Source organism: Triturus cristatus, chromosome 10 (assembly GCF_964204655.1).
Source record: "Triturus cristatus chromosome 10, aTriCri1.1, whole genome shotgun sequence".
NCBI lineage: Eukaryota > Metazoa > Chordata > Amphibia > Caudata > Salamandridae > Triturus > Triturus cristatus.
This window is the reverse complement of record NC_140593.1, coordinates 1160441682-1160466792: the sequence shown is the minus strand read 5'-3', so window position 1 is coordinate 1160466792 and position 25111 is coordinate 1160441682. Positions and strand designations below refer to the sequence as shown.

The window sequence follows — 25111 nt, the reverse complement described above, 5'->3', positions numbered from 1 at the left end:
GCCAGGGTCCATGACCCTGTGGCACCCACCTAAATTCTATTCATTAGGCTGGGTAGTTGCATCGGTCACTGCAGTGCTTACAACAAAGAACGCACACCTAAATGAAGCCCGACCTATTGACTTTGTCTTGCAGGGTTTTATCCTGTGTTTTATATTGTGCTTTTATGGTCTTTGTTGGCCGAATAAAGAGCAATTGATTGAAAATTGACTTTGTCAGTGCTTGTTGTATGGGCTCTAGATGACAAAAACGTGCCTGAGACTGTGATCCATGTGCTGCTCTAGGAGAAGCCCTCTTAGTATCACTTCAGACTTTCTGCAAACTAGTGCGTGCGGTGTTCGATTTTCCACACATGCTGTTGGCCTTTGCATGTGGCTTTCAAAAATGAAAGCACGTATTTGGCCAAAGGCGGGTGCATGTCCCACCTTTTCTGAAAATGTTTACTCCCACAGCATTTAGCTGTTGGGAGCGAGCAGCGGCGCGCAGTGTGCCATCTGTTGTGGATCATGTTTCATCTCAAGACCTTGCAACTTTCCTTACAAGGCGCGTCCCCTCTACCCCGGCCCAGGGACAGCCCCACCGCCATATGAGTGTTCGCTTCTTTTCTTGCACTCGCATTCATGACAATAAGATACTAACAAGGCGCGTCCCCTCCACCCTGGCCAAGGGACAGACCCCACCACCACAAGAGTGTGCGCTTCTTTTTCCAACACTCATCTATGTCACCACTCTCTACCTGCACCGTTATCTTTGTATTAGTATGTTATTGTCAAGAAATTTGCTTTACTCTTTTTTACGGTACCATCTTAAAAATTTACCGCACCTCTGCGCAGCTGTGGTGCGTGCATCCTTTGACATCTCTGCATAGTGCACAGCAGTGATGCGTGTTTCCTTTCCCCACGTTGCTTTTGGTGCTTGCTCGGTCCAGGGGCGTAACGCTGGCCCGTGCTGGGGGCTTAATTAGAGCCGGTGTCTTCCAGTGCACACATGGGCACTTAATTATTAGCACTTGCTATTTGTGTGTGCTTGCTGGCACCGGCTGCTAAATAATGCCTCTGCACAGCTGTGGTGCATGCTACCTTTCACATCTCTGCACAGTGCACAGCTGTGGTGCATGCTTTCTTTCCCCCCATTGCACAGTACACAGCTTAAAAATTGACCGCACCTTTAAACATTCGCGTTTTTTCAGCGCCGTGGTGCGCTCTTCCTTTCACACCTCTGCGCAGCTGTGGTGTGTGCTTCCTTTGACATCTCTGCACAGTACATAGCTGTGGTGCATGCTTCCTTTCTTCCCATTGCACAGTACACAGCTTCAAAATGGACTGCAATTTTTAACATTTGTGTTTTTTCATCACCGTGGTGTGTGCTTCATTTCACATCTCTGGCCAGCTGTCGTGCGTGCTATCTTTGACATCTCTGCACAATGCACAGCTGTGGTGCGTGCTTCCTTTCCCCCCATTGCACAGTATACAGCTGTGGCAAGTGCTTCCTTTCACCCCACTGCACAGTAGTGGTACGTGCTTCCTTTCACAACACTGCACAGTGCAGATATGTGGTGTTTACCTCCATTCACCCCTATGCACAGCTGTGGTGTGTGCTTCCTTTCACCCTATTGCACATTGCACAGCTGTGGTGCGTGCTTCCTTCACCCAACTGCATGTGCCCCCTCCATCACACCCACGTAGTTCTCTCGTTTTCTGTTTAATAAATACATTTCACACACAGACACAGATGCCCAGGTTTCCAATGTTAGCATTTGTGAACTCACTGAACCTCGCAGCTTTTCTTTCAAGGCGCGTCCCCTCCACCAAGGGACATACCCCACTGTCATAAACTGGATTATAAAGTGCCCTGACAGAAGCACCAAGGCACTGTACTTTGCAGCTTTCCTTACAAGTCGCATCCCCTCCACCCCGGCCGAGGGACAAAGTCCTCCGCCAAAAGCTGCTGTGATAGTATGATAATATTATTATTTTTTATTATTCCTTGCAACTTTGGCATTGACATTATTGTCCTTTATTACACAATTTGTTAGTTTTTAAATCATCAGCAGCAACATTTGTGCCCCTGTGCTGCCCAGACAGGAAGCACACCAGTACCTCCACTGTAACAGGAGGCAGACCCACCACCCCTCCCACATTTCCAACCGACTGCTCTACAGTAAACAGTCTGTGTATTGTTTCTTATCAATGCAATTTATCTCCCTTCACTGGCTCCTCACCAGGCCCCTTCACTCTTCCCCTCTCTCCTTCCCACTGTCTCCTCCCGAGACTGGTGCAATAGACGTAAGTGTTTAGGCTCTGTTAATCTGCAGGAACGTTAATACCCTTAACAGGCCCATGCTGCCACCGTTGTTTTATTTTTCAGCTACACTGATAATATTGATATGCCAAAACCATCCAAACATCCAAATAGGTGCCTACGCCGCAACAGACAACATCAGTACCTTACTGGACAAAGGAGAAACAGCAGCCCTCATCCTCCTCGACCTCTCAGCGGCGTTTGACACAGTCTCTCACCGCACCCTAATACGCAGACTCCACGACACAGGGATCCAAGACAAGGCCCTCGACTGGATCCGCTCCTTCCTCTCCGGCAGAACACAGCAGGTCAGACTCCCTCCTTTCCTCTCAGACCCTACACCTACCACCTGCGGAGTCCCCCAGGGGTCCTCCCTCAGCCCTACGCTCTTCAACATCTACATGGCTCCGCTCGCCCCCATCGTCAGAACCTGCGGACTCAACATTGTGTCATATGCAGACGACACCCAACACATCCTCTCCCTATCCAACAAACCCAAGACCGCCAAATGGATGAAAAACAGCTGCCTACAACTAAACACCAACAAAACGGAAGTACTCATCATGGGCCCAAACCCAGACACCTGGAATGACACCTGGTGGCCCCCCGCCCTCGGAAGCCCGCCTACCCCAACAGACCACGCACGCAACCTGGGATTCATCCTGGACTCAGAGCTCAAAATGGACTGCCAGATCAATTCCGTCTCGTCCTCCTGCTTCCACACCCTCTGCCTCCTACGTAAGACCTTCAAATGGATCCCCCTTGAACACAGAAAGACCGTCACTCACGCCCTGGTCGCCAGCAGGTTCGACAACGGCAATGCACTCTATGCCGGAATAAACAAAAACCTCACCCGCAAGCTACAGAACATCCAAAACACCGCCGCAAGACTGGTCCTCAACCTGCCAAGACATTGCCACATCTCCCAGCACCTGCGAACACTCCACTGGCTCCCCATCGAAGCTAGAGTCACCTTCAAGATGCTAACCCACGCTCACAAGGCCCTCTATGACACCGGACCAGCATACCTGAACAGCCGACATAAATTCCACGCACCCCAAAGGACCCTACGATCAGACCAGCTCTCCTACGCAGTGGTCTCCCGCACCCGAAAGACCAGATCGGGAGGCCGCTCATTCTCCTTCCTCGCGGCCAGAGTCTGGAACGACCTTCCGCTCCACCTCAGACAGATAACATCACTCCCCATCTTCGCAAGAAACCTCAAAACCTGGCTCTTCGACAGACCCCCTCCTTGATGGACTGGAACCTGCGAACCTCCCTCCACACCCCCAGTGCCTTGAGACCCTTACGGGTGAGTAGTCGCACTTAACAAACACCTAATTTGATTTGATACTACACAAAATAAAGGACACGGAGCATTAAAAGCTGTTTTGTTTTTGGGAATATTGTTAAATAAAGAGTTTTCCGTGGGAGGCCTGCATACAGGGCAATTCAGAAAGCCAGCACATTTCACTCTACAGGAGGTCTACAGATCAGCCACTGCGTACCAGGCGTCCCTTGTATTACAGTTCCTTTGAGTGTGTTTGTGTGTGTAGTAGTCCAGTCTCTTGGTGCTTGCTCGATCTAGGGGCGTAACGCAGGCCCCTGCTGAGTGCTTAATTTGAGCCGGTGTCTGCAGGTGTGCACATGGGCACTTAATTATTAGCAATTGCTTTTTGTGCGTTCTTGCTGGCACCGGCTGCTAAATAATGTCTCTGCGCAGCTGTGGTGTGTGCTACCTTTGACATCTCTGCCCAGTGCACAGCTGTGGTGCGTGCTTCCTACCCCACATTGTTTTTCAGACTAAACTAAACTAGAACACATTTTTTGTATTAATTTTGGTTTTTAGTACAATACTTCAGTTGCATATAATGTTTCTTCGGTTAGATGTAAAGTGACAGAAATAGTTATAACACTTTGTTTATGATAACTTATAAATTTTCAACATGCTGCACAACATTCACAATGCTCTACAACACATATTAAAAATGTTAACAAAGCCAATAGCTCTGTCTAAACACTTATAATGCCAATCCTTGTTCTCTTTGTCTTCCTAGTCTTTGTCTACTCTCTGTTCGCAACCCTAGAACTCTGAACACGTTCTCACTGTACTGCAGTGGGAAGCACATGATTATGGAAGTGTCGTCCCTGGGAGTGCCTTATAAAAGGTACACCATGTACCCAGGGCTGTTACGGCACTGGTGAGTAGTGGAACGTGGCACTGACCGAGCCCCACTAGACTCGCCTGTCAATCATGTCTCCTCATCAGGTTCGTTTCTCCACTGGTTATCCAACCCTGAGAAGGTTTCCCCTACTGTGAGCATCCCTAGGGGGGGAAGCTTTGGGTAGGTGAGTGGCCAGGTAGGGACACATCGTGTCTGTTGCCGAACAGGGGAGAACCCCTAGGTGGATTCCCCCTACCTCAGAGGTCTGTTCTCTTCAATAGGACACCTTGTGAGGTTGCAGAGGCCCCTTTGTGGCCATAGGGCCCAGAGCACTTTACCACTGTGTAATAATTAAAGATGTCTCGTAGACAGGTGGCTTAGAACAGGTTAAAGGTTTATTCCATAAGTTACAAAGACCCTTCCCTCAACTTCAAATGCCTACTTTGGTATAACTACAAGGTGACGCCCAACCGCAGGGGAGAAATCCATTTGTGGAGGATGCAGGACTAGAGAACCTGCTCTGCGTGGTGCACATTGCCAGATGACTCTGTTTTGCACATGGAGGATTGCTGCCTTTGGAAAGGACCGCGTGCCCTTCCTGAATAATGACTGACCTGGGCCCACCATCTGCTGAACTGTGGCACCCTGAAGTGGGATCCCCAAGAACCAGTTTGCTGGTCTCCTGGTCTCTAAGAGGTCTCAGGTACATCAAGGATCTCCTATGAGGGACCCACAATATCTACTGGTGACATCTGGAGGACAGTACCCTCTTAAGTGCCCCTCATGTGCTGAGTTCCAACGGACAATGCAGCATGACCATGGACCTAAAGAATCGTGTGTGGAGACTGGAGCGCCAGGTGTGGAGCTCAAGAAGTTGCCCGCATCTAAAGTAAAGTGGTTCTTGTACTGCAGGACACTCAACACACATAGGTGTCTTGTTAGTGGTAAGTGGATTCACTGGTTGTGGGATCCAAAGTGGCCCACTTTGTCAACTGTGCTACATATCTCTTGTTCGCCATGCTGACTGCATGCTCATTGTGTGCGGTGTCTGATTTACTGTTTGCGATCCTCGGGACGGGGGCCGTAACCAATGCAGTGTCTCATTCTTCCTTGTGAGAAATTGCTGAAATTACACCTGTGTGTGTGACCGGAATTGTCTGGTGCAACCAACATCATGTGCGGGTCATTGTGCCTCAGGTGCCTGGTGTTACTCATCTCGGTGTGCACCAGACTGTGTGCCCAGGCAGACTGGGTACAACCCTGATCAATGTGTACCGGACGGTGTGCCTCATCAAGCAGAGAGGCTCCCCTTTGTGCTGTTCCCCATTCATTGCTTGTTCCCTTCCTGGCCCCACCACAGTGGACCAACTGCCCTCTCCCTACATGGCCCCCCTTATGACTTTTGGGGCCAGGTAGGAGTGAGAATGAGTGTTTATAACTAATTGTTGCTCTTGGCCCATTTCTGCTTCGCGACTTATTGGTGATCTTCATGAGTGGCGCCAAGACCCCCTTTGTTTACGTCTGAGTCCTGTTTACTCTTACTAGCGTCATTGTGTGAAGTGGCGTTGCATTGAGTGGTGTTGGGTGGAGTGGCGTTGGGTTGGGTTGAGTGAAGCGGCATGTAGTAGAGTGGAGTTGCGTAGAGTGGAGTGCAGTTGTGTGGAGTAGATTGGCGTTGGGTAGAGTAGAATGGCATTGCGTTGAATGGAGTGCAGTTGTGTAGAGCAGCTTGGCATAGAGAGGCATGGTGTTTCATTGAGCAGAGTGGAGTAGTTTTGCATGCAGTGCTGTGGCATAGAGTGGCTTGCGTGGAGTTGCACAAAGTTGCATGGAATGTGGAGTGGTGTGGAGTGAAGTGGCGTTGCCTGGAGTTGCGTCGCATAGAGTGGCGTGGTGTGGAGTGGGGTAGAGTGGAGCGACATTGCCTGGAGTTGCGTTGCATAGAGTGGCACGGTGTGGAGGGGCGTAGAGTGGAGCAGCTTGGTGTATAGTGGAGTGCAGTTGTGTGGATTGGACATGGAACCCTTCTGTTTCAGAGAACTGTTGGCAGAAGTGTGGGGGATCATGCACACTTACCCATCCACCATGGCTATGTCCCAAATCAAAGTTTTTTCTGGTATGCATTAATACAATTTTTTAGTCTGGCTTACTCCCATTACCCACCTATAAATTCTTGGCTTCCATAATAGACAAACTTTGCAGTTAAAGTCCCATGGAGGGACGGCCAATGCTTTCCCCTCATGCACAGCCGAACAAGTCATCACAGCTATGTGGGGCTGAGATACTGGTTGAACAAACTATGGGATCTACTTGGAATGGAGAACATTTTAGCGCCCTAGACCATAAGCTAGATCAGTTTGATAAAGTTTGGGGGCTTTTTATATCATTCCATGTCAAAGACTTTAGGTTGCCTATGTGCTCGAGATATTTGAAAATTTTTGCATTAGGCCTGGGCGAAAATTTCGTTCCGTTCGCGGACATTGCAATAATTTGACATTTTCGCTTTCCACGGAAAGCGCGAAAATGTCAAAATTTCCGCATTCCGCAGCTTGGCGATAATTTGTTTCTTGCTCGCGCTGTAAAATAATACATTCTCTCGCGCGCGTGATCGCCTTACCTGAATCCCTACGTTTGCGGACAAGTTTTCTTGATCCGGTCGCGTTCTCCATGAGATGTTGTATTGTTTTTAGCCATTTGCACTGTCTCGCGACAGTTCGCGCCCGCAGTGACGTCATACGTCGCACGATCACGTATTTCTTCTCGCGATCATGCACCGCGAAACAACTGAAAACAAGATGGCCGCGCCCGCGAGCAACCACATGGGTAAGTTGGCGAGCCGCAACCATGCAGAAAATCTCGCGAAAATGCGGGAAAAAAACTTCTGCATCTTCGCGATATTTCCGCGTGTTTGCGATAATTTTTAACATTTTCGCGATAATTTGCAAATCTAGCACAATTCAGAATGGGAGCGGAGGGGTTCTTCAGGGCTTCTGGGCTACTATGCTTAGGTTTGGTTTACTTTTCCCCCCAGTTGAATTGCAGCCCTTCTTGGGCTCTTAACACCGGCTGTTAGATGTAGGTACATGTGTGTAAGTAATGTACAAAAAATAAAAAGAAAAGAAGAGTTGAATCTTAAAAAGTGTTCATTTAGGATCTCCTACAGTAATGCCTTTTTGGAATGGACCTCATGATAGCCATAGTAAATCACAGCATGTAGGGTTTTAGCAGATATGCCTGACAGTCCAAATTCTAGTCGCAGTGCTTGGATAGTGACTGAGGGCCCCAAGGTACAAAACTTGAGCAATATTTCCCCTTTTACTTTGTGTTAAAACACGCACACATACGATCCACACTGCATATGTTTTAGTACACAGAGCAGTGTGACAAGAATGTTTACCTCGAAAGTTTAAATTCAATGCTTCAAGTGCCTATCAGTGGCGACTCGTCCTCTAAGGCAGAGGAGCGTTGGCCCATCGCCAGCGGGCAGCAAAAGAAAGGAAATAATAAAATGTAATGTAATGTAAAATATATTTCTATAGCGCTGCTATCACTCCAGGGAGTATCTTGGCGCTCACCCAACCCAGATGGACGAGTTGGAGGGAATAGACACAGTTCACGCTAGACACTACATATTAAACCATTGCTGTGCAGACTGCATCGGTCATAGAAAATACCCAAGTTTTTAGTGCCTTCCTATAATGGATTTCATGGGACAAAGAACGTAGAGAGAGGGGAAGCTTATGCCAGGCCTTGGCACCCAACACAAAAAGGGATTTGCCACCCTTAGTTGTTAGCTTGAATCTAGGGATTACAAGCAAATTCTGACCCACAGACCTTAGGCAGCGTACCGGATGGTATCGTCTAAAGCCATTCCGTAGGTATTTAGGTCCTTGATGGTGAAAAGCCCTGAAGGTGATTAAAAGGATCTTAAAAAGAATCCTCTTAGCAATTGGAAGCCAATGGAGCACATTCAGTGCTGCAGAGGCTGATGACCTACGGGGCCAACGTAATACTAGGCGGGCCGCTGCATGTTGGACCATTTGTAATCTGTGGAGTACCGATTTATTGGCTCCAGCATATAGACTATCACAATAGTCCAGCCTGGAAGTGATTAGGGCCACTGCGACTGTTTTCCTAGCTGACAAAGGCAGAAAATCAAAAAACTTTCTCAAAGCTTTTATTATGTGGAAACATGTGCCAGCTACGGCAACCGCTTGTTGTTTGAAGGACAGCTGATTATCAAACTTAATGCCTAAATTCCGAGCTGATGTAATGGTATTAGGGGGGGTTACTGCATCATCGGGCCAACAACTTTTCGGGGAAAACAAGTTTTGCTTTCCAAATGGCAAGATTTCAGTTTTTCCAGCATTACATTTAAGGTGATTGTCAGTCATCCACTTAAATGTTGCTGCTAGGCACTCTTTAAGATTTTCCTCAGCGCCAGCCCACTCCCTATAAAATGATAATAACGTAATGTTATTATAATTTTGTTGTGTCCTCCTGCTGCGGCAGCGTGCTTGAGGGGACAGGGCTGCAGAGCAGGGGAGGAGTGGTCACTAGCACCACCCTGTACACACACTGAACATAAGCGCAGCTGGGCTAATTTGTGTAGCTATGCCTATGATGGGCCAAAATGTATTGACTGTAATTTGAGATGTACCAGCTCCTGCACATAAATGCAATTCACAGGGCTGTTTTAAACCATGTTTATATTCATTGACACTAATAAGGCATGTGATCTCATTCAGCATTTAATGTATCATCTGAAAAGGCTTTAGCCTGATACGTTTAATAGGGAATCAATCAGACTGCAAAGTCAGAACTGGCAAAAATGCGTTAAGCGCCTTAGAGAAGACCACTTTGCAATTACTGCCTTGCCTACAAACACAAGGCCAGCAAAATATAAATAGTGTTTCTCGTTCAGTGGCATTTGCCACCTGCAGGAATTTCAGATATACACTTTTTTCATTTATTTAAACTGGACCTGCAAACATCAATATATAGGATTTATTTTGTCACCCACGCACTACAGCCAGCATGTGTTAAAGCATCCCATCTACTTGGCCCCAATACTCTTAGCAGCAGCCGTAACATAGTTCTGGATCACTCTCAGGCCTGGATGGGTGAAGCCCCTCTTCCCAGGTGTTTATTTATGCTTGCCCATGTGTCAGCAGCGCTCTTACGGATGTTCTGATCAACTAAGCTGGCTGCTAATAGGTGTCGCTGTCTGACAGCTAATTAAAAGAGTGCAGCCATCCACAACAAGGCAGCGAAGAAAAGAGATACCCCGATTAGCTTTCTCTTTATCTTATTTCTGTGACAAATGAGCAATTATGCAGTAATGCAGGCACTTTACTAAAACTGCGTTACCCTAACGCGACTTGCGTGACACTTGGCAGGACTGGGGAGGGGTTTGGGAGCATAAATATTGACTGCATTTAGTGTCAGTGAACTTGTGCATAAATCCAAAGAGAATGCAGACCGCCCTGGGTTAAACTCTGCCTTTTGCACTATGCAGCCCTTTTAACAGATGGGTAATGTGAAACACACCACCCACTTCTCCTATCTGATTTCCATCTGACCAATAATCAGGCACTGTGGGATTTTCACAATATGTTAATGGTATGCTGCTGGTGACAGTTTGCTTTCATGCACTTTGGGAATAAATTGATGGGTCCAAGCACACATTAGTGGTTTTAATTCCTATGTGACTGGTCTACGTTGGCAGGCAGTGTGTATATATTTCATATGTGTGTGTGCAACAACTTAGCTCATACTAAAAGTTACCGGTGAGTCCATCATGGTATTCCTAAAAATCAAAATGGGAGTGTATTTGATGTGTTTGTTTGCAAGAAAGGAATGAATGTAAACATAACAGGCAGCAGTAAAGAACTGGGGTATGTTGTACAAAGCAGGAGCTGATCATGTGATCACAACAGCATGCGTTGTATCACAGCGGCCAATCTGGTTCTGCCAGAGAACTGCTGATTGCTCGACTTTGGTGGGGAGGTGGCCTCGGAGGAGGGAAACTCTCCGCACCGACAAAGCACACAAATCTATTATTTCGGGATCGTAAATGAGAGAAGTGCCCCAGCCCCGGTGTGTTACATTACTGTGTTGACAAGGCGTAACAAACTAATCTTCCACTAATGCAACCCAGTGGCGTAATGAAAATTGAGGGGGGCCCCCTGCAAGGTACTAGGAGGGGCCCCTCCTGACTCTATCAGGAGCTCTCCAGCTGAAGTGCTGTGCTGAGGGGGCCCTCTGGAGTTTGGGGGCCCCTGCACTGCGGGGGCTGCGTGGGCCTGTGTTACGCCCCTGAATTGCAATCTGCAGATGCAGAGCTTGGCGGTCCCTAGCCCACCGCAGGCTGCACGTGTGAGGCGACCCTGAGGAAGCCATCTCAGGTCTGTTTACATTGGGTTGGAGAATGCACAAAGAGCACAACAGTAAAACATGATCACATCTTCATAAGTTATTTACAGAAGGGATTCCTGCTTCCAGCTGCTCGTAAAACCCGGGGATTCATTAGTTTAACAAGGGGAACCAGACCACAGAATGACTGGGGTGCATCAATGATAGGAAGCACAGAGGATAAGGGGAAATAAACAGGCCTTGGTCTGTGAATGCAAAGCAAATGTGACAAGATAAGAGCAAGATTTACAGTCCTGTTCACAACGGAGCTCCATAAACCATGAGCGCTGGTCCGGACGGCTCCAGAGTAAAGAAAAAGTAGTTCCACTAACAAATGCTACAATGGCAGCTGGGGATGAATATTAGTACTTACTTCCTGCTCTCAGGGAGTGGTAACACAGGAAGAGGGATGACAAATGCATACCATGGACAAATGGGGAGAAAGAATAGGAGAGAGATGATGGAGCCAGCAAATAGGAAGCCTATGGGCGGGCTGAAACCCACAAAGTAGGTACAGCATGTCTTGATGAGACACCACAAGCGCTGTCTAGCCAAGTCCTAAAATACCTGAAGAGACAGTGCATTCCCTTGTGTTGTCAAAACAAAAAACTAGATCAGTAAAAATGAAAGCAATGTGGAAACTTACCAGCATTTGACTTGCAATAAGAGTTCTGTAGGATGAAGGGAGAACAACTGCAGGCTTCTGCACGGAAAGAGGCTCCCAGGAAAAGCACACCTGCCATTAGGGTGACCCACTTCCTGGTGTCCATGGTGTTTCTGAAGGTCAGCAGATGTAGCTCACCGGGGCAGTTTTCTAATGTAAAGAAAAATGAGAACCACATTTTAGGTTTTTGGCAAAAGCTGATGTTGGGTATAGCTGGGGTGCTGATACACTTTCTGAAGTGTGCCGTCAAAAAGCAAGCATTGGCAAAGTCTAAAGGTCTTACATTTCATATAATTAAGTACTTCTAGTCACTACTGAATGTCACTGTCAAGTCAGAAGCAGCAGTTTGAAGTACTCAGCAAGGCTGCAGCCCCTCAAGAAGTTAGTAGATGTACCACGAATTGAGAAGCCACTGCTTCAGAAGTCTTCCACAAACCTGAAGAACTCAAAAATGTGCATATACATTTTTGCTGCTCTATTAATTTGTGCTTGTTTTCAATGGGCAAAAAAAATATACCAAAAATGGTTCGCAGTGTCACTATTGTACCTTTCAATAAATGTCTTGATTACTCTGAAACACTGTAAAGAAACCCTTATATACACATAGGCACTAGCAGCCACTACTAAATTCAAGTGCCTTAAAATTTGCTCTTAGCAGAATGTTTTTTTAAAAAGAGATAAACGTATGTGTTATCAAACCCACAGTTGTTCATAATGAGCAAATCCGATAGCTAAGGAATGCAATGAATAAAGACATTTAATTAAAATACTTTCTTTTTATATGAATGCATATTTTTTTACTTTTTACAATTGGGAAAACCTGAGGCTGGCAAGTCATACACCCCCCCCCCCCACCACTGTACTGCTTCCTGTAAGTAAATGTTCCTCTTGAGTCAGCTGCAGTACTTCAAGTTCTAGATCTGCATCTCGACTTAGATCCAACTAGAGGTAAATGTACAATGATCTAGTGTCAATCTGCATCACTTTTGTTGCATAGCCCCAATGCAAAATAACTTTTGGTATTTACTAAGCCATTGAAAGCCACTTTGTGTGGTTAAGTACATACAAAGTACAGCAATGCAGCGCAAAGTGCTGCCTTGCGTCATTTTGCATCTGATAGGCATTATTTGGGTGGAGCAGATGCATTCCCATGCATCCACCCATGTATTTTGATGCAAACTCAGTTTAAAAAAGACTTGGGGTTGTGCCAAAATGGTGCTCCTTCTTGAAAGAGGTGTAACAATGAGAAATATCTGTATTTTTCCTCGTTACTTTCTCTTTCTCTTTGTGCTGCACACAGAAGGAGGAATATGCCTCTAAGGCTAATTTTTGAACAGGAAAGTATCCCTTCCAGCACAAAAACAATCCTGCATGTAACACAGGCATCCTTGCAACATGGTGCAAGGGTCGGCGTTGGCGCTAGGCAGCCTGAAGTGTGCCACTGCAGGGAGAGAGCTGAAGAGCATCATATCTTAGTAGATATGATGCGTTTCAGCTCTCTCACATTCACGCAACGCAGATCCACAATGTGCCTTGCTGCAACGCTTTGCATGAAGTCTAAGTAAATCTGATTTTAGCCTGTCAAAAGCCGCAGTACCTGAAGTTGTTTTCAGATGTCCCTCTCGATCACATGCAATTTCTTGATTTGCCTCTGCTGCCTTTTGGGTAGGTTTACCTTATACATACATGCATGCATGTCCTTCAAAGCTGAGGGGGTGGCGTCAATATATGAATTTGCATATGCATTGTTGCTAGTTTAATGATTTGCGCTTGTTTTCTACAAGGTCGGTGAATATGCCAAATCTGGTTTATGAAAATGAGTCAATATTGAAGCTTTCAATCCATTGGTTGATTGCTTTGGAAGAGGGTGATGACACCCTACTCTACATATGTACTGGCAGTCACTGGAAAATAGAAGTGCCATCAACTTCGGAACCTTGTGGAACTTTATATATTGCTTTTGGTGGATGTGTACATGTCCACAAGCAAAATGCAGTTGCTCAAAATGAAGACAGCCAATGGCTGAAGTGGGATGGCCCTTTGTGGCACACTATGTACCCTAGTGGGAGCCAGCATAGTTTGAGCGACATGTGAGAAGCCCACTGCATCAAGAGGGCTATTTAAATTCACTCTACGCATTTATTTTTAAACATGATCCTGTTACCACACAACGCTGGCTTCAGACATCACCTAAACCTTGGGAGCCTGACTTCTATGTAGGTGAGGTTTAGACATGTGCTCCTGTTTTTGGCTTCATTTCAGATGGGTTGTTAACTGAAACGCACAGATGCACACAGGCCTTGGAGTTCTTAGACACAAGTACTGCTCGTTGACAGCTCTTTACTGACACAGTAGGTTGCCCAGCATAAAGTACAGTTCCAAGGTGGGCGTGGACATCTGAGAAGGAAGATAAGCAGATAAGCAAAGGAAATCCCCAAACAATGAAGAGTACATTTGTCGGGGGTATTTTGTTGTTTAAAATGCATGGCAGTATTTTTAACCCCAACCCAGCAGAGTCTAGTTCAATATTGGGGCAAGTGTGCAGGATACAGGCAGGCCAGCAAGGTCTGATGCTGCTCTTACATTCCTGGGCCACATTCATACCACAGCAGTTTGACTGCCCAGTGCTGTGCCATGCATTGGGTCCTGTAAAATAATGTGGACACAGTGACAGGGGACTGCTAATCAGACCCATACACAAGTTACCAATGTTAGTAGCCCTATTGCATTTACAGATTGAAGGGGCCAGTACATGTCAATGATTAGATTCAAATACTGCCTCAAAGATGTGGTAGATTCCAGAGCTTCCCTCACACATGCACAAGTGGGTAGAAACTGCACCCAGCCCACTTTCCTTTTTACTACAACAGTCTTACTCCCTGCTGGCCTGCTGCAGATGAAGGTGGAATTCAGAAGTGCCCACTGCCTGCATTGCAAACCTAGTCCTACATCGATCTTCAAGAGCAGGAGGAGGAGTAAAGAATGACATTCCTACTCCTAGCCTATGAGCGGAGTGTCAATCTAAGCATCCATGTCTTGAAACCTCTCCCTACAACTGCTGATTGTCAAAGGACAAGGGGTCTCAAGGGGTGACCTTCCCCTTTGCAAATCAGTTACCAGTCAGTGACTTTGCAATGGTCTGCGATGGCATTGTTGCCACAGGTCAATCAAACATATCCTGCTGAAGCACAGTTTGGAAGGAGTGCCCCTTTTAAGACCATTCCATTTGTTATGGATCAAAAATTTGTGGATTACAATGATGGATTTAACACTCGCAAAAGCAGTGATTTTGAGATTCACAGGACTTGCGACCGCAAAATCATTTTGTATATCTAGGGCCAGATGTACTACACGTTTTAGCATTTGTGACCACTAAAAAGGTTTCCGGTATGTATTTTGGTAGTTGGTAACCTATTACAACTCATAAAATAGGGTTTGTGAGTCGCTATTAGGAAGGGGCGTGCCGAGGGCATCCCTCCTGAAATAGCGAGTCGCACTGGTATGTATGATTGTTTTGCAACTACAAATGTGGTCACAAAACAATCGCAGTCACCACCTACTTAAAGTAGGTGGTAAGCCTGTCACAAACAGGAAGGGGTCCCCAGGGGATCCCTTCCCCTTTGTGAATGTATGGGAAAATATTTCAAAAGGGCAGGCAGTGGTCCCACGGACCACGGCCTGCCCTTAAAAAATGAAAAGAAAACTTTGTATTTTTTTCTTTTAAACGCATCCTATTTTCCTTTCAGGAAAACAAGCTGCATTTGAGAAAAAAAGTTGCTCTATTTAATTGCAAACACAAACATGGTGGTCTGCTGTCCCCAGCAGGCCACCATCCCAGTGTTATGTGAGATTCCTAAGGGGTTGCAAATTAATATTAATGAGGAAGTAGGTCTTTAGCCACCCCATTAGGAATCAAAAACAGTATCTGAGACACTGCTGTACATTCCGATTTGCGAGCCCAAAAATTGTGAGTCACAAAACTTCGCAATTTGCGACTAAATGGAATGGTCGCACATCGGCCCATTGTCCATTGTTTTGTAAATCCAAAACAGCAAACTCCTGAATGCAACAGAAAAGTGGAACTCAATTAACAAATCACTCTTATAGATACAGTAACTGTAGGGTAAGGGGGGGAGTCAAACCCCCTAGGTTTAAAAAATAGAAGCTATGTGAAGCCAGGTGACTGGGGAGCATGAGTAAGAGAGAGATTTGGAATTCAGTTGTTAACCATAAACGCTTACTGGCATCTTTACTGCTTGTGATAGTGTTTCAAGGTTGTGCAGGGCACAAGCACTTTGCAGGACAAGGGACCACTGGTGAGAGGGTGCAGCCTGTGAAGGGGCTATCCCAGCTCAGGTGGCCTGCCCATTCCTCCAGTCTGGATAAAAGCAGCAGTCGGCTAGGAGCTAGGCCATGCATGCACCTGTGCTCAGAACATGTCTGTCAGTTCAGTGTCGGTGGCCGGATAAGAGAGTTGCTGATAGTTGCTACTGGGCTCACTTCCCCAGTGGGGAAAGTTTTGAGGTCATAGAGAGGGTAGAAAAGCCCTGAAAGTGTGACGTCAATACTTGTTTGTAATAAATTCTTGCAAGTCTGTAGTGTCTTTCTAAAAAGTGTCAGGAGCGGCCCGTGCAGGTAAGAGTTGTGGGCGGTGGGGCGGGGTGGGGATTTGACAGACGAGGAGGGACAAATAATTATTTATTTAATTTACCCTTGTCATCAACTATCAAATCCCCCCCACCCTGTCCCACCGCCCAACACCCAGCCCTACCACTCTTACCTGCACAGGCTGCTCCTGAAAAGTGTGTTCTGTTGTCAGTGACAGCTGTTAATAGACAGATTTCAAACTCCCACTAAATAGAGTAAAATAGCCAAGGTAAAATAACCAAGGTGAAGTTTACTTTCATTTTGTATAGCACACTGTTGGATCCACTCTTAAAGATGACGTGGCATATGTTTAGACTTCTCTGATCTTCTTTATTGTTCTACTTTTCTAATGACACCAAGTGACCCACTAATGATGGCGCTAGTGGGTAACACCAAATGACAGGGCCACATTGAGGAATGAGATGAGGAGCCAAATCATTACAGAGAATCATTGGCTTTCAGGTAAATGGGGGGCACACCTCAAGGGTTAGGGGCCCTTTGGAGCTATTCACTGTTAAGTTTTCGCTATCGGTCCTTGTTCCCAACTGGGGGCCTCATTTATGAAAGTGTTGCATCGCTGCCGTAAAACAGCGATGCAACACTTTTCACTGCGTCCTCCTTGCGACACCTTGGATGCGCCATATTTACTGTACGTCGCTCCATGTCGCAAGGAGTGACAGATGTGTCAGGAATCCTGATGTATCTGTTGGCGCAAAACTCAGCATTGCAGGAGTTGTGTCGCAAGCATGACGTAACTCCAGAAATGCATGGGGGAGGCCTGTACACATTGCACTGTGTCACCCTTACACCTGCTATGAAGCATGCATAAGGTTCTGACGCGGTAGCCTACTAAAAGTGGTGCAGTGAAATCTGATAGATTTCACTGCGTCACTTCTACAAGCCTTCCTTCTTGGGGACGCCCACCCTGCATACATTGTACCTGACGCCGATAAATTGTGGCGCAAGGGTTTACAAGGTGATGCATCTGCCTAGATGCTTCACTTTGTAAATATGGCTCAACGTGGCGTATTGTTAACCCCACCTCAGTGCCATGAAAAGTGACGTAAAAGTCTCTAAAGGCGTTGAAGTAAGCCCCTTAGTGTCCCCTATCCCATTACTGTCTGGTCACCAGGCACACCGGAAGTGGTAACACTTTGAAACTAGACCACGTTCACGTTTATGAACTGCTTTTACAAAATACTTATCTCCCTGTCCTGAACTTAAAACTAAATCAGCAATAAGAACAGTTTACATTTCCTGCATTTAGATGCATGCTTCTTTAGATGCACTTATGGTGATGGATGGGTACCCAAATACCCCAGCCAGCATGCCCAGAGGAATGTGCGTACTCTTCAGTTTTGACTTCGGCAGGACACCATAGAAAGAGAGTTGATCCCCACACACAGAGATTACACAACTGAAACTCCTATATGTACCCTGAGCACCCCTCTAAAAAATTTCACACAACCCACTAGGCATGGTGGGACTTGTAGTTTCCATGTTTTCTTTAGAAGTGTGGGTCTACTTATCTGTATGTGTGACCTATAAACATATATCCTATGTTTAACATGTTTCTCTTTATATTCACTCCTCACTAGATGAGAACAACTTTCATACCCAAAAATACACCCATGATGGCGAATGCATGTGTGTACAAATATGTAGCAACACATGGCAATGCCTCATCAGGCAATGACTTGAGTCATCTCAGTGATGAGGATTATAGCAGCTGTCCCATATACGATAAAGAGCGTGGCTATTCTGAAAGAGATAAAGAATGCTGCACAATACATAAAGAACGCAGATGCAGCACAATAGGTAAAGAACACAGTGCCCGCCGGCGCAGGTAAGAGCATTGGGGGCGGGGTGGAGGGGGAGTCAACAGACGACGATGAGGGAAAATAAAATTTAAAAAAGAAAACCACTTACCTTGTACTCCCCGCATCGCGATTCAGCGATGCGGTGATGCGGTGAGCGCAAGGGAAGTGTTTTTATATTTTTAATTTTAATTTCCCTCGTCGTCGTCTGTCGGCTCACCTCCCACCCCACCCCTCCACCTCACCGCTCTTACCTGCACCGGCCACGGCTGCAAAGATCCCCACAAAAGGTAAAAAACACAGATGCCCTACGAAAGATAAAGAAAGGGAAAGAATGCGGCTGCCCCCCTATAGGTGAAGAACGCAGTTGCCCCACTATAGGCAAAGAATGCAGCTGTACATGATAGGTAACGAAAGCAGCTGTCCCACGATTGGCACAGAACACAGATGGTCCACAATTGGGAAAGAACGCACCTGCTGCACAATAGGTAAAAAATGCAGCTGCCACACAACCGGTAAAGAACACAGCTGCAGCACAACAGGTGAAGAATGCAGCTTCTGTACATTAGGTAAAGAATGCAGCTGCTTTACAATAGGTAAAGAGCGCAGATGCTGAACAAAAGGCAAAGAACACAGCTGCCCTACAATAGGTAAAGAACGCAACAGTCTCACAAGAGGTGAAGAACCCAGCTGTTTCACAATAGGTAAGGAACACAGCTGCTGCACGATATGTTAAGAATGCAGCTGCCCTACAATAGATAAAGAATGCAGCTGCTGTACATTAGGTAAAGAATGCTACTGTCCTACAATAGGTAAAGAACACATCTGCCTCATAATAGATAAAAAATGCAGCTGCTGCACAATAGGTAAAGCGCTTCCTACAACAAAGGGACGCAAAGACCATGATAAGAGGCACCCCTGCCTACAGTTCCCCAGGACCTCGAGCAACATTCTGTGACACAAGCTATCGACTCTCACCATTACGCCCTACTCGGCGACTTCAACTTCCACATGAATGACCCTAACAACACCAACTCCATTGCCCTCATGGAGAATCTGAACAACATCAGCCTCACCTAACTGGTCTCCAAACCAATGCACAAAGCCGGACACAAACTCAACCCCATTTTCACCTTGAGCGACAGGATCAAATTCAGCCACACCACGGAACTCACCAGGACTGATTACTCCATTGTACACTTCACCATCACCGAAGTCCAGCACACCATCACCAGGCGTCAGACATCCTCCCACCGCAACTGAAGCAAAGTCACCAAAACTCAGTAGCCTCAGGCCCTCACCTCCTCCCACCCAGAAGCCTCAACAGACCTCGACCAAGACGTCCAGAACTTTGCCGCCTGGATCACCGACAGCGCGGATAGAATTGCCCCACTGAGACCTACAAAACCCAACAAGACCTGCAAACATGCCAACTGGTACACCCCAGAACTCTGGACCAACAAGCACAACTTCCACAAACTGGAGAAATGATGGTGCGCCACCAAGAACCCGACCAACAGAGCAGCTCACAACACAGCCCTCAGCAACTATCACTGGCACATCAAAAAAAGCCAAGAAAACCAAAGGAACACTTCAAAATAGTTAAAGAATTCTCCAACCCAACAGCCATAGAGAACCCAATCCACCCCTCCCAAGAACTCTGCAACACCCTCTCAGACTACTTCCACAGGAAGATCACCAACATCTACAGAACTTGTAACAACTTGAACCTCCAACCTGATGCCCTCAACCCCACCAACATCAACCAGCCAGCGAACATCAGCCAAACCATTACCACTTGGTCTCCGCTCACTGCCTTGACAACTTCAGCCATCATGTCTTCCATCTACTCGAGGGCGCCCACTGACCACTGCCTCTACAACCAAGCAATGAACCCAACAAGCAAGCACCTCACCAGCATCCTCAACACTTCCATCTCCACAGCAACCTTCCGGGAAAGATAAAAACACTCAGACATCAGACACCTCCTAAAGAAAGTCTCAGCTGACCCCAGTGATCTAAAAAATTATCATCCTATCTCCCTGCACCCCTACCCAGACAGAGGACACTAGGGCCAAACAATAGGTAAAAACGCAGCTGCTGCACAATAGGTAAAGAACGCAGCTGCTGCACAATAGATAAAGGACACTACTGTCACACAATAGGTAAAGAGCGTAGCTGCTGCACAATAGGTAAAAGACACTATGGACACACAATACCGTCTTCAAGGAGAATGTCAAATGACTATGGGAAGGAAGGATTGAGTTGGTTTACTGCTGCTTTGACATGAGTTGTCACAATTGGACGTAGCAGGACAAACTTAACCAGGTATTAAACAGAGGTGAACATCATTTTACTAACATCTTGGAATCTTGTGTAGTTCTAGTGCATCCTTGAACACTGTAATGCCAGAGAGTTTATTTCAGCCTAAGGCATCAACTGTACAGCGTAGGCATGGGCCACTGAAAAGACAAAGGGGCCTATTATGATGTCGGGCGGTATCACTTCCGCCCGACACTGACTCGGTCATGGGGCCGATCGACACACAGTCGCCGGTCCCGACTTTCCGATTTCAATGCGACCGTACACAGTTGGGTCGTATGGTCCATTTCCTCAACGTGAACAAATGTTACACCCATAATCAGGACACAAACCGGCCGTAGCACAAGTTCCCATTGAGGAAAGGGAGGTGCAGTTCATCCCTTCACCCATTGGCAGGCCCTTCAAGGTGCCTGCCACAAGGTCGATGGATCAACAGGGGGGCCTCGACCTCCAACTAGAGGCCATGCACCAAAGGGGTCCTGCTAGGGGCCCCAAACACGCTTTCTAACATAGGGGCCCATTAGGATGGCAGACAGATAGCCCCTGCCGGGCCTGTGGTAGCCACCGCTGGCCCGGCGGGGGCGATCCGCCCACCATCCATGCCTGATTGACCCCCCGCCATATTAGTATGGCTGAGGGGTCTGCGGCGGACGTAAAGACCATCCCCCACATCTCTGCCGGCAGGCAATCCCTCCGATTGCCTACAGGGCGGATCTCAGGCCTAATATGGTGGCGGTGTCTGGAAGACACCGCCATCCATATCAGTAAATATAAATATAAAATCATATCATAAAAATATTGCAAAGACCATTAAAAATGAAATCCAATATTATTTTTTATTCTCTTAAAAACGGTTTATTAAAAACAAAATCATGAAATGAAGTTAGTTATAATTTCCTCCCACCATATACCCCTACACATCTTGCAACCAAAACCTAGCATTAAAATAAAAACACAAACATTTTACAATATTAACATAAATATGTATTAGCAACAAATATTATATATAATTGCAAATAAATAATTATTCAATTAAATGTATTTACCTTTCCACAATATACCCCCACAAAATATACACCATACTCCTAAAATGTAATACTAAATAGTTTATACAATTAATATAATTAATTATTAAAATAAACAATCATTAATTAAAATATTATAAATATCTATAACTTATATTTGATTTAGTTCCCAACCTATACCCCATACTCACCCCACAACCCACATCGAAAATAAAAAGATACTTAAAAAATTAATTAGTTATCAAATAAATAATTCATAGTAATTAAGAAACAATTAATTACAATTAAATAACTTCAAGCCCTGTATACCAATGCCCACTCATATTAAGAAAAAATTAGAAACACTATTAATATAATTAATTATCAATTAAACAAATGAAATTGACTAAAAATGAACTATTAATTAATTAAAATTAAATAATTTCCCACCCTATACTGCCATAAATACAACTCACTCATAAAAATAAGAAATAAAAAATTTAAATGATTGACACTATTAACATAGTTATTTATCAATTAAATATTTAACATTTAATAACAATTAATTAATAATTAAATAAAATGAAATTACTTTCCACCCTCTACCTTTATAACCCCAACAACCCATATATAATACATACATTAAAAAACATTATTTACAATATTAACACAATTAATTAGTCTGTCTCACCACTGTGCTGCAATGATTGTTTTTGTGCAGGAAGGTGTCCCTTACTGCACAAAAACAATCATCTTCGCAACGCAGGCACACCTGCAAAATGATGCAAGGGTGCCAATTATGTGCCAGCGCATGGGAACGCACAGGAATGCAAAGTATTGTTGTTAATACAGCGCATCCCTGTGCTTTGAAAATGACGCAGCTAAATGGCTTGCAGAGCCGCGCTGCGTCCTTTTCTAGCAGATGCGGATCTAGCACAGGAATGCAAAGTATTGTTGTTAATATAGCGCATCTCTGTGCTTTGAAAATGACGCAGCTAAATGGCTTGCAGAGCCGCGCTGCGTCCTTTTCTAGCAAATGCGGCTCTAGCACAGGAATGCAAAGTATTGTTGTTAATACAGCGCATCCCTGTGCTTTGAAAATGACGCAGCTAAATGGCTTGCAGAGCCGCGCTGCGTCCTTTTCTAGCAGATGCGGCTCTAGCACAGGAATGCAAAGTATTGTTGTTAATATAGCGCATCTCTGTGCTTTGAAAATGACGCAGCTAAATGGCTTGCAGAGCCGCGCTGCATCCTTTTCTAGCAGATGCGGCTCTAGCACAGGAATGCAAAGTATTGTTGTTAATACAGCGCATCCCTGTGCTTTGAAAATGACGCAGCTAAATGGCTTGCAGAGCCGCGCTGCGTCCTTTTCAAGCAGATGCAGATCTAAATGCCTCCAGACACCATGCTACCCCAGATAATGTCAGACCTAGCAGTCAATAACGGGACAACAGTCTCTGAATATTTTAATATTAATTTGACTTCCACTGTATCAGAACCAGGGCAGTGTGCATCTGTGGATGTTACATTGAATACTCCAGCTGTTGAGGCAGTGGTGCAATAGACAGACATTCTGGGGTTGCAGTATGCTGCAGAAAGGGTACAGGTCGTGGTCAAACCCCTCAATGGTTTCTCAAAGACATTTTAAGGTATGGGCCAAGTGGACAATTGCCCAGGGCCCCCACTGCACAAGGGGCCCCCTGGGAACGTGAAGTTTCTCTCTATCGCACTACTTTGTAACTTTGTATCTCGCTCTCTAATGTATAATTCAATATTGTTAGGCAACATAGGGCTGGAATTTGCAAAGAAATAAGTAATAAAATTCAATGTTATTCCAAACAGGGATCTCAAATTATTTATCTACCAGGGCCCCCAAAATCATTAGGATGGCACCGATGGTTCTGGCACCTGACATTCATTTACATTTTGCTCATTGGTCCCTCGGATCACACATTAGTACCCTTCGAACATGGCAACGGGATAACCATTGCCAACAATGGAAATCCTTGAGATGGCATTAGTACATCCCAGGTGCCATCCAAAGAGGGGTGCCAGAAGAGGAGACCTTCAACAACTGGAAGACTCTCACGATGGGACTGGTATTAAAGAAGGCCATGAAGCATATGAGAGAATTAGAGATTATTGAGCAACTGGATTATGATTAAGTCAACGAACCAAAAGAAACTGTTATCCAAAGAAGTTTAATGAGTTACTGGCTGAGGGAGAACCTTCCCTGGACTCTTGACGCCCTAGCCTCCGCTGCTCCCGGCTTAGAATGGACCGCCACATTTAGACCTCCTGTGATGAAAGTGCATCTGCTGATAAGACATGGGGTTTGATCTCCCTTGTATGACGAGAGGCCAGGGGGAAGCCTGCAAGAGGTCTGGATTTGTCCCACCTTAATCAAAGAAAACCGACACTCCCTCCAATGTAATGATGGAGCTGTCACCCTGGACAGAATCAAAAGGATGGCAGTGGGGCGAGGGCTCTCTTTAGAACTGTAACTGTTAGAATGATCTTTTATTTAATGTGATGTAAATCAACAACCTCATGCATAGCCAGAAAGAACTGCAGTTTCCTTGTAATGCTGAGGGTGCAACAGCTGACAAGGGTCAATCTTAGAACTATCTGTGGGTTTGGCTCAACTATGGCAAGCCACAAAGCTCATTCTAATGTATGAGAAGCAAAATGCCCCTCACACAAGCATGGAGTGGGAAGAAGGCTGAGTGTTAATCTCTGCTGCCCATCAATGGCTGCTGTCTTAGGATACTGAAAACAAAATATGGCCCCGCCTTATTCCCTTTTGAGACAAAGCCAGAAAATGGCTCGACAAAAGTGTTTTTATTGCTGTTTAAAATCTCTATTCCTATCACCACAGTGCTGTTTATGCACACTACCATTGGGAGAGCTTCCCGTTTGCGCAGATTTACAGATGCAAAGGTCTTTGTTGTTCAGGCACATGGTGACACTATGCATTTATTCCTGAGGAAAGCTCAGAATTGTAGATGCCATTGTAAAAAAATATATACAGACCTTCCTTACCTGTGTTTTGAAGCTCAGTTCTTTGAGGTGGAAGAGTGTTTGTGTCCTTCCAAGACTTCTTTGGAATTTAAAGGCTTCTCATGTCCTTTTATAAGACAGACAGTGATGAGCAAGTGGGTCAAATGTCTTTCTGTGGGAGAGGTTTACTGCAGGTACCCGGAAGAGAAAAGTACAAGGAAGAGAAAAACATGGTGTGCCACCCGTGTGACACATCGCCAAGGTGAATTATGAAATGGGTCAGACAAAAAGCAGTGTGGAAAGAAGGTGATGCACATCTGCATGTAAGAGGTGATGTACATGTCAAGGGATGACAAAGAAAAAAATCTTTAAGGAAATTCAAAGTGATGAGGGAAACTGAGTTAGACTAAATGGAACATGCAGGGGAAATTATGTTTGAAAGAACACGAATTTAAATAGAGAGAAGTGAGATAAAAAACTTAGAAAAGAACTCAGAAATACAACCAAATCAGATAAATGTTTAGAATGCTAGTCTGGGCGAATGTTTATTGTGGTATATTTGTGTCATGTAAAGTTGCTATTCTGCCTAATAAATTTACATTAAAAAGATCAAAAATAAAAAAAATAAAAAAAATACTTTAAAAGTGCTTGAGAGGTTCGGGAGCGATCATTTACGTATAGTTACGTATAGTAATTTTAACATGTGCTATAGTGGTTCTATAGGACATCTGAAAGGAACTGGACAATTGTGCACGTTACGTGTGTACAATTTGCATGCA

At 45.4% G+C, this 25111-nt stretch overlaps 2 protein-coding genes across 2 annotated transcripts in view; both read right to left on the bottom strand.

Annotated features, from left to right (window-relative positions):
• Nucleotides 1-24407, bottom strand: part of LOC146796827 (metalloproteinase inhibitor 1-like) — a 147652-nt gene extending 123245 nt beyond the window's left edge. Inside the window, exon 1 of the mRNA XM_085629568.1 lies at nucleotides 24375-24407. The gene's annotated coding sequence lies outside the window, so the exon portion shown is untranslated. The remainder of the gene's footprint in view (nucleotides 1-24374) is intronic.
• Nucleotides 1-24418, bottom strand: part of LOC146796826 (metalloproteinase inhibitor 3-like) — a 58772-nt gene extending 34354 nt beyond the window's left edge. The window contains exons 1-2 of the mRNA XM_085631379.1: nucleotides 24375-24418; nucleotides 11525-11692 (exon numbers count right to left, since the gene is read on the bottom strand). Coding sequence (XP_085487505.1) covers nucleotides 11525-11648 — 124 coding nt within the window. The 5' untranslated portion in view covers nucleotides 11649-11692; nucleotides 24375-24418. The remainder of the gene's footprint in view (nucleotides 1-11524; nucleotides 11693-24374) is intronic.
• Between the last annotated feature and the right edge of the window lie 693 nt (nucleotides 24419-25111).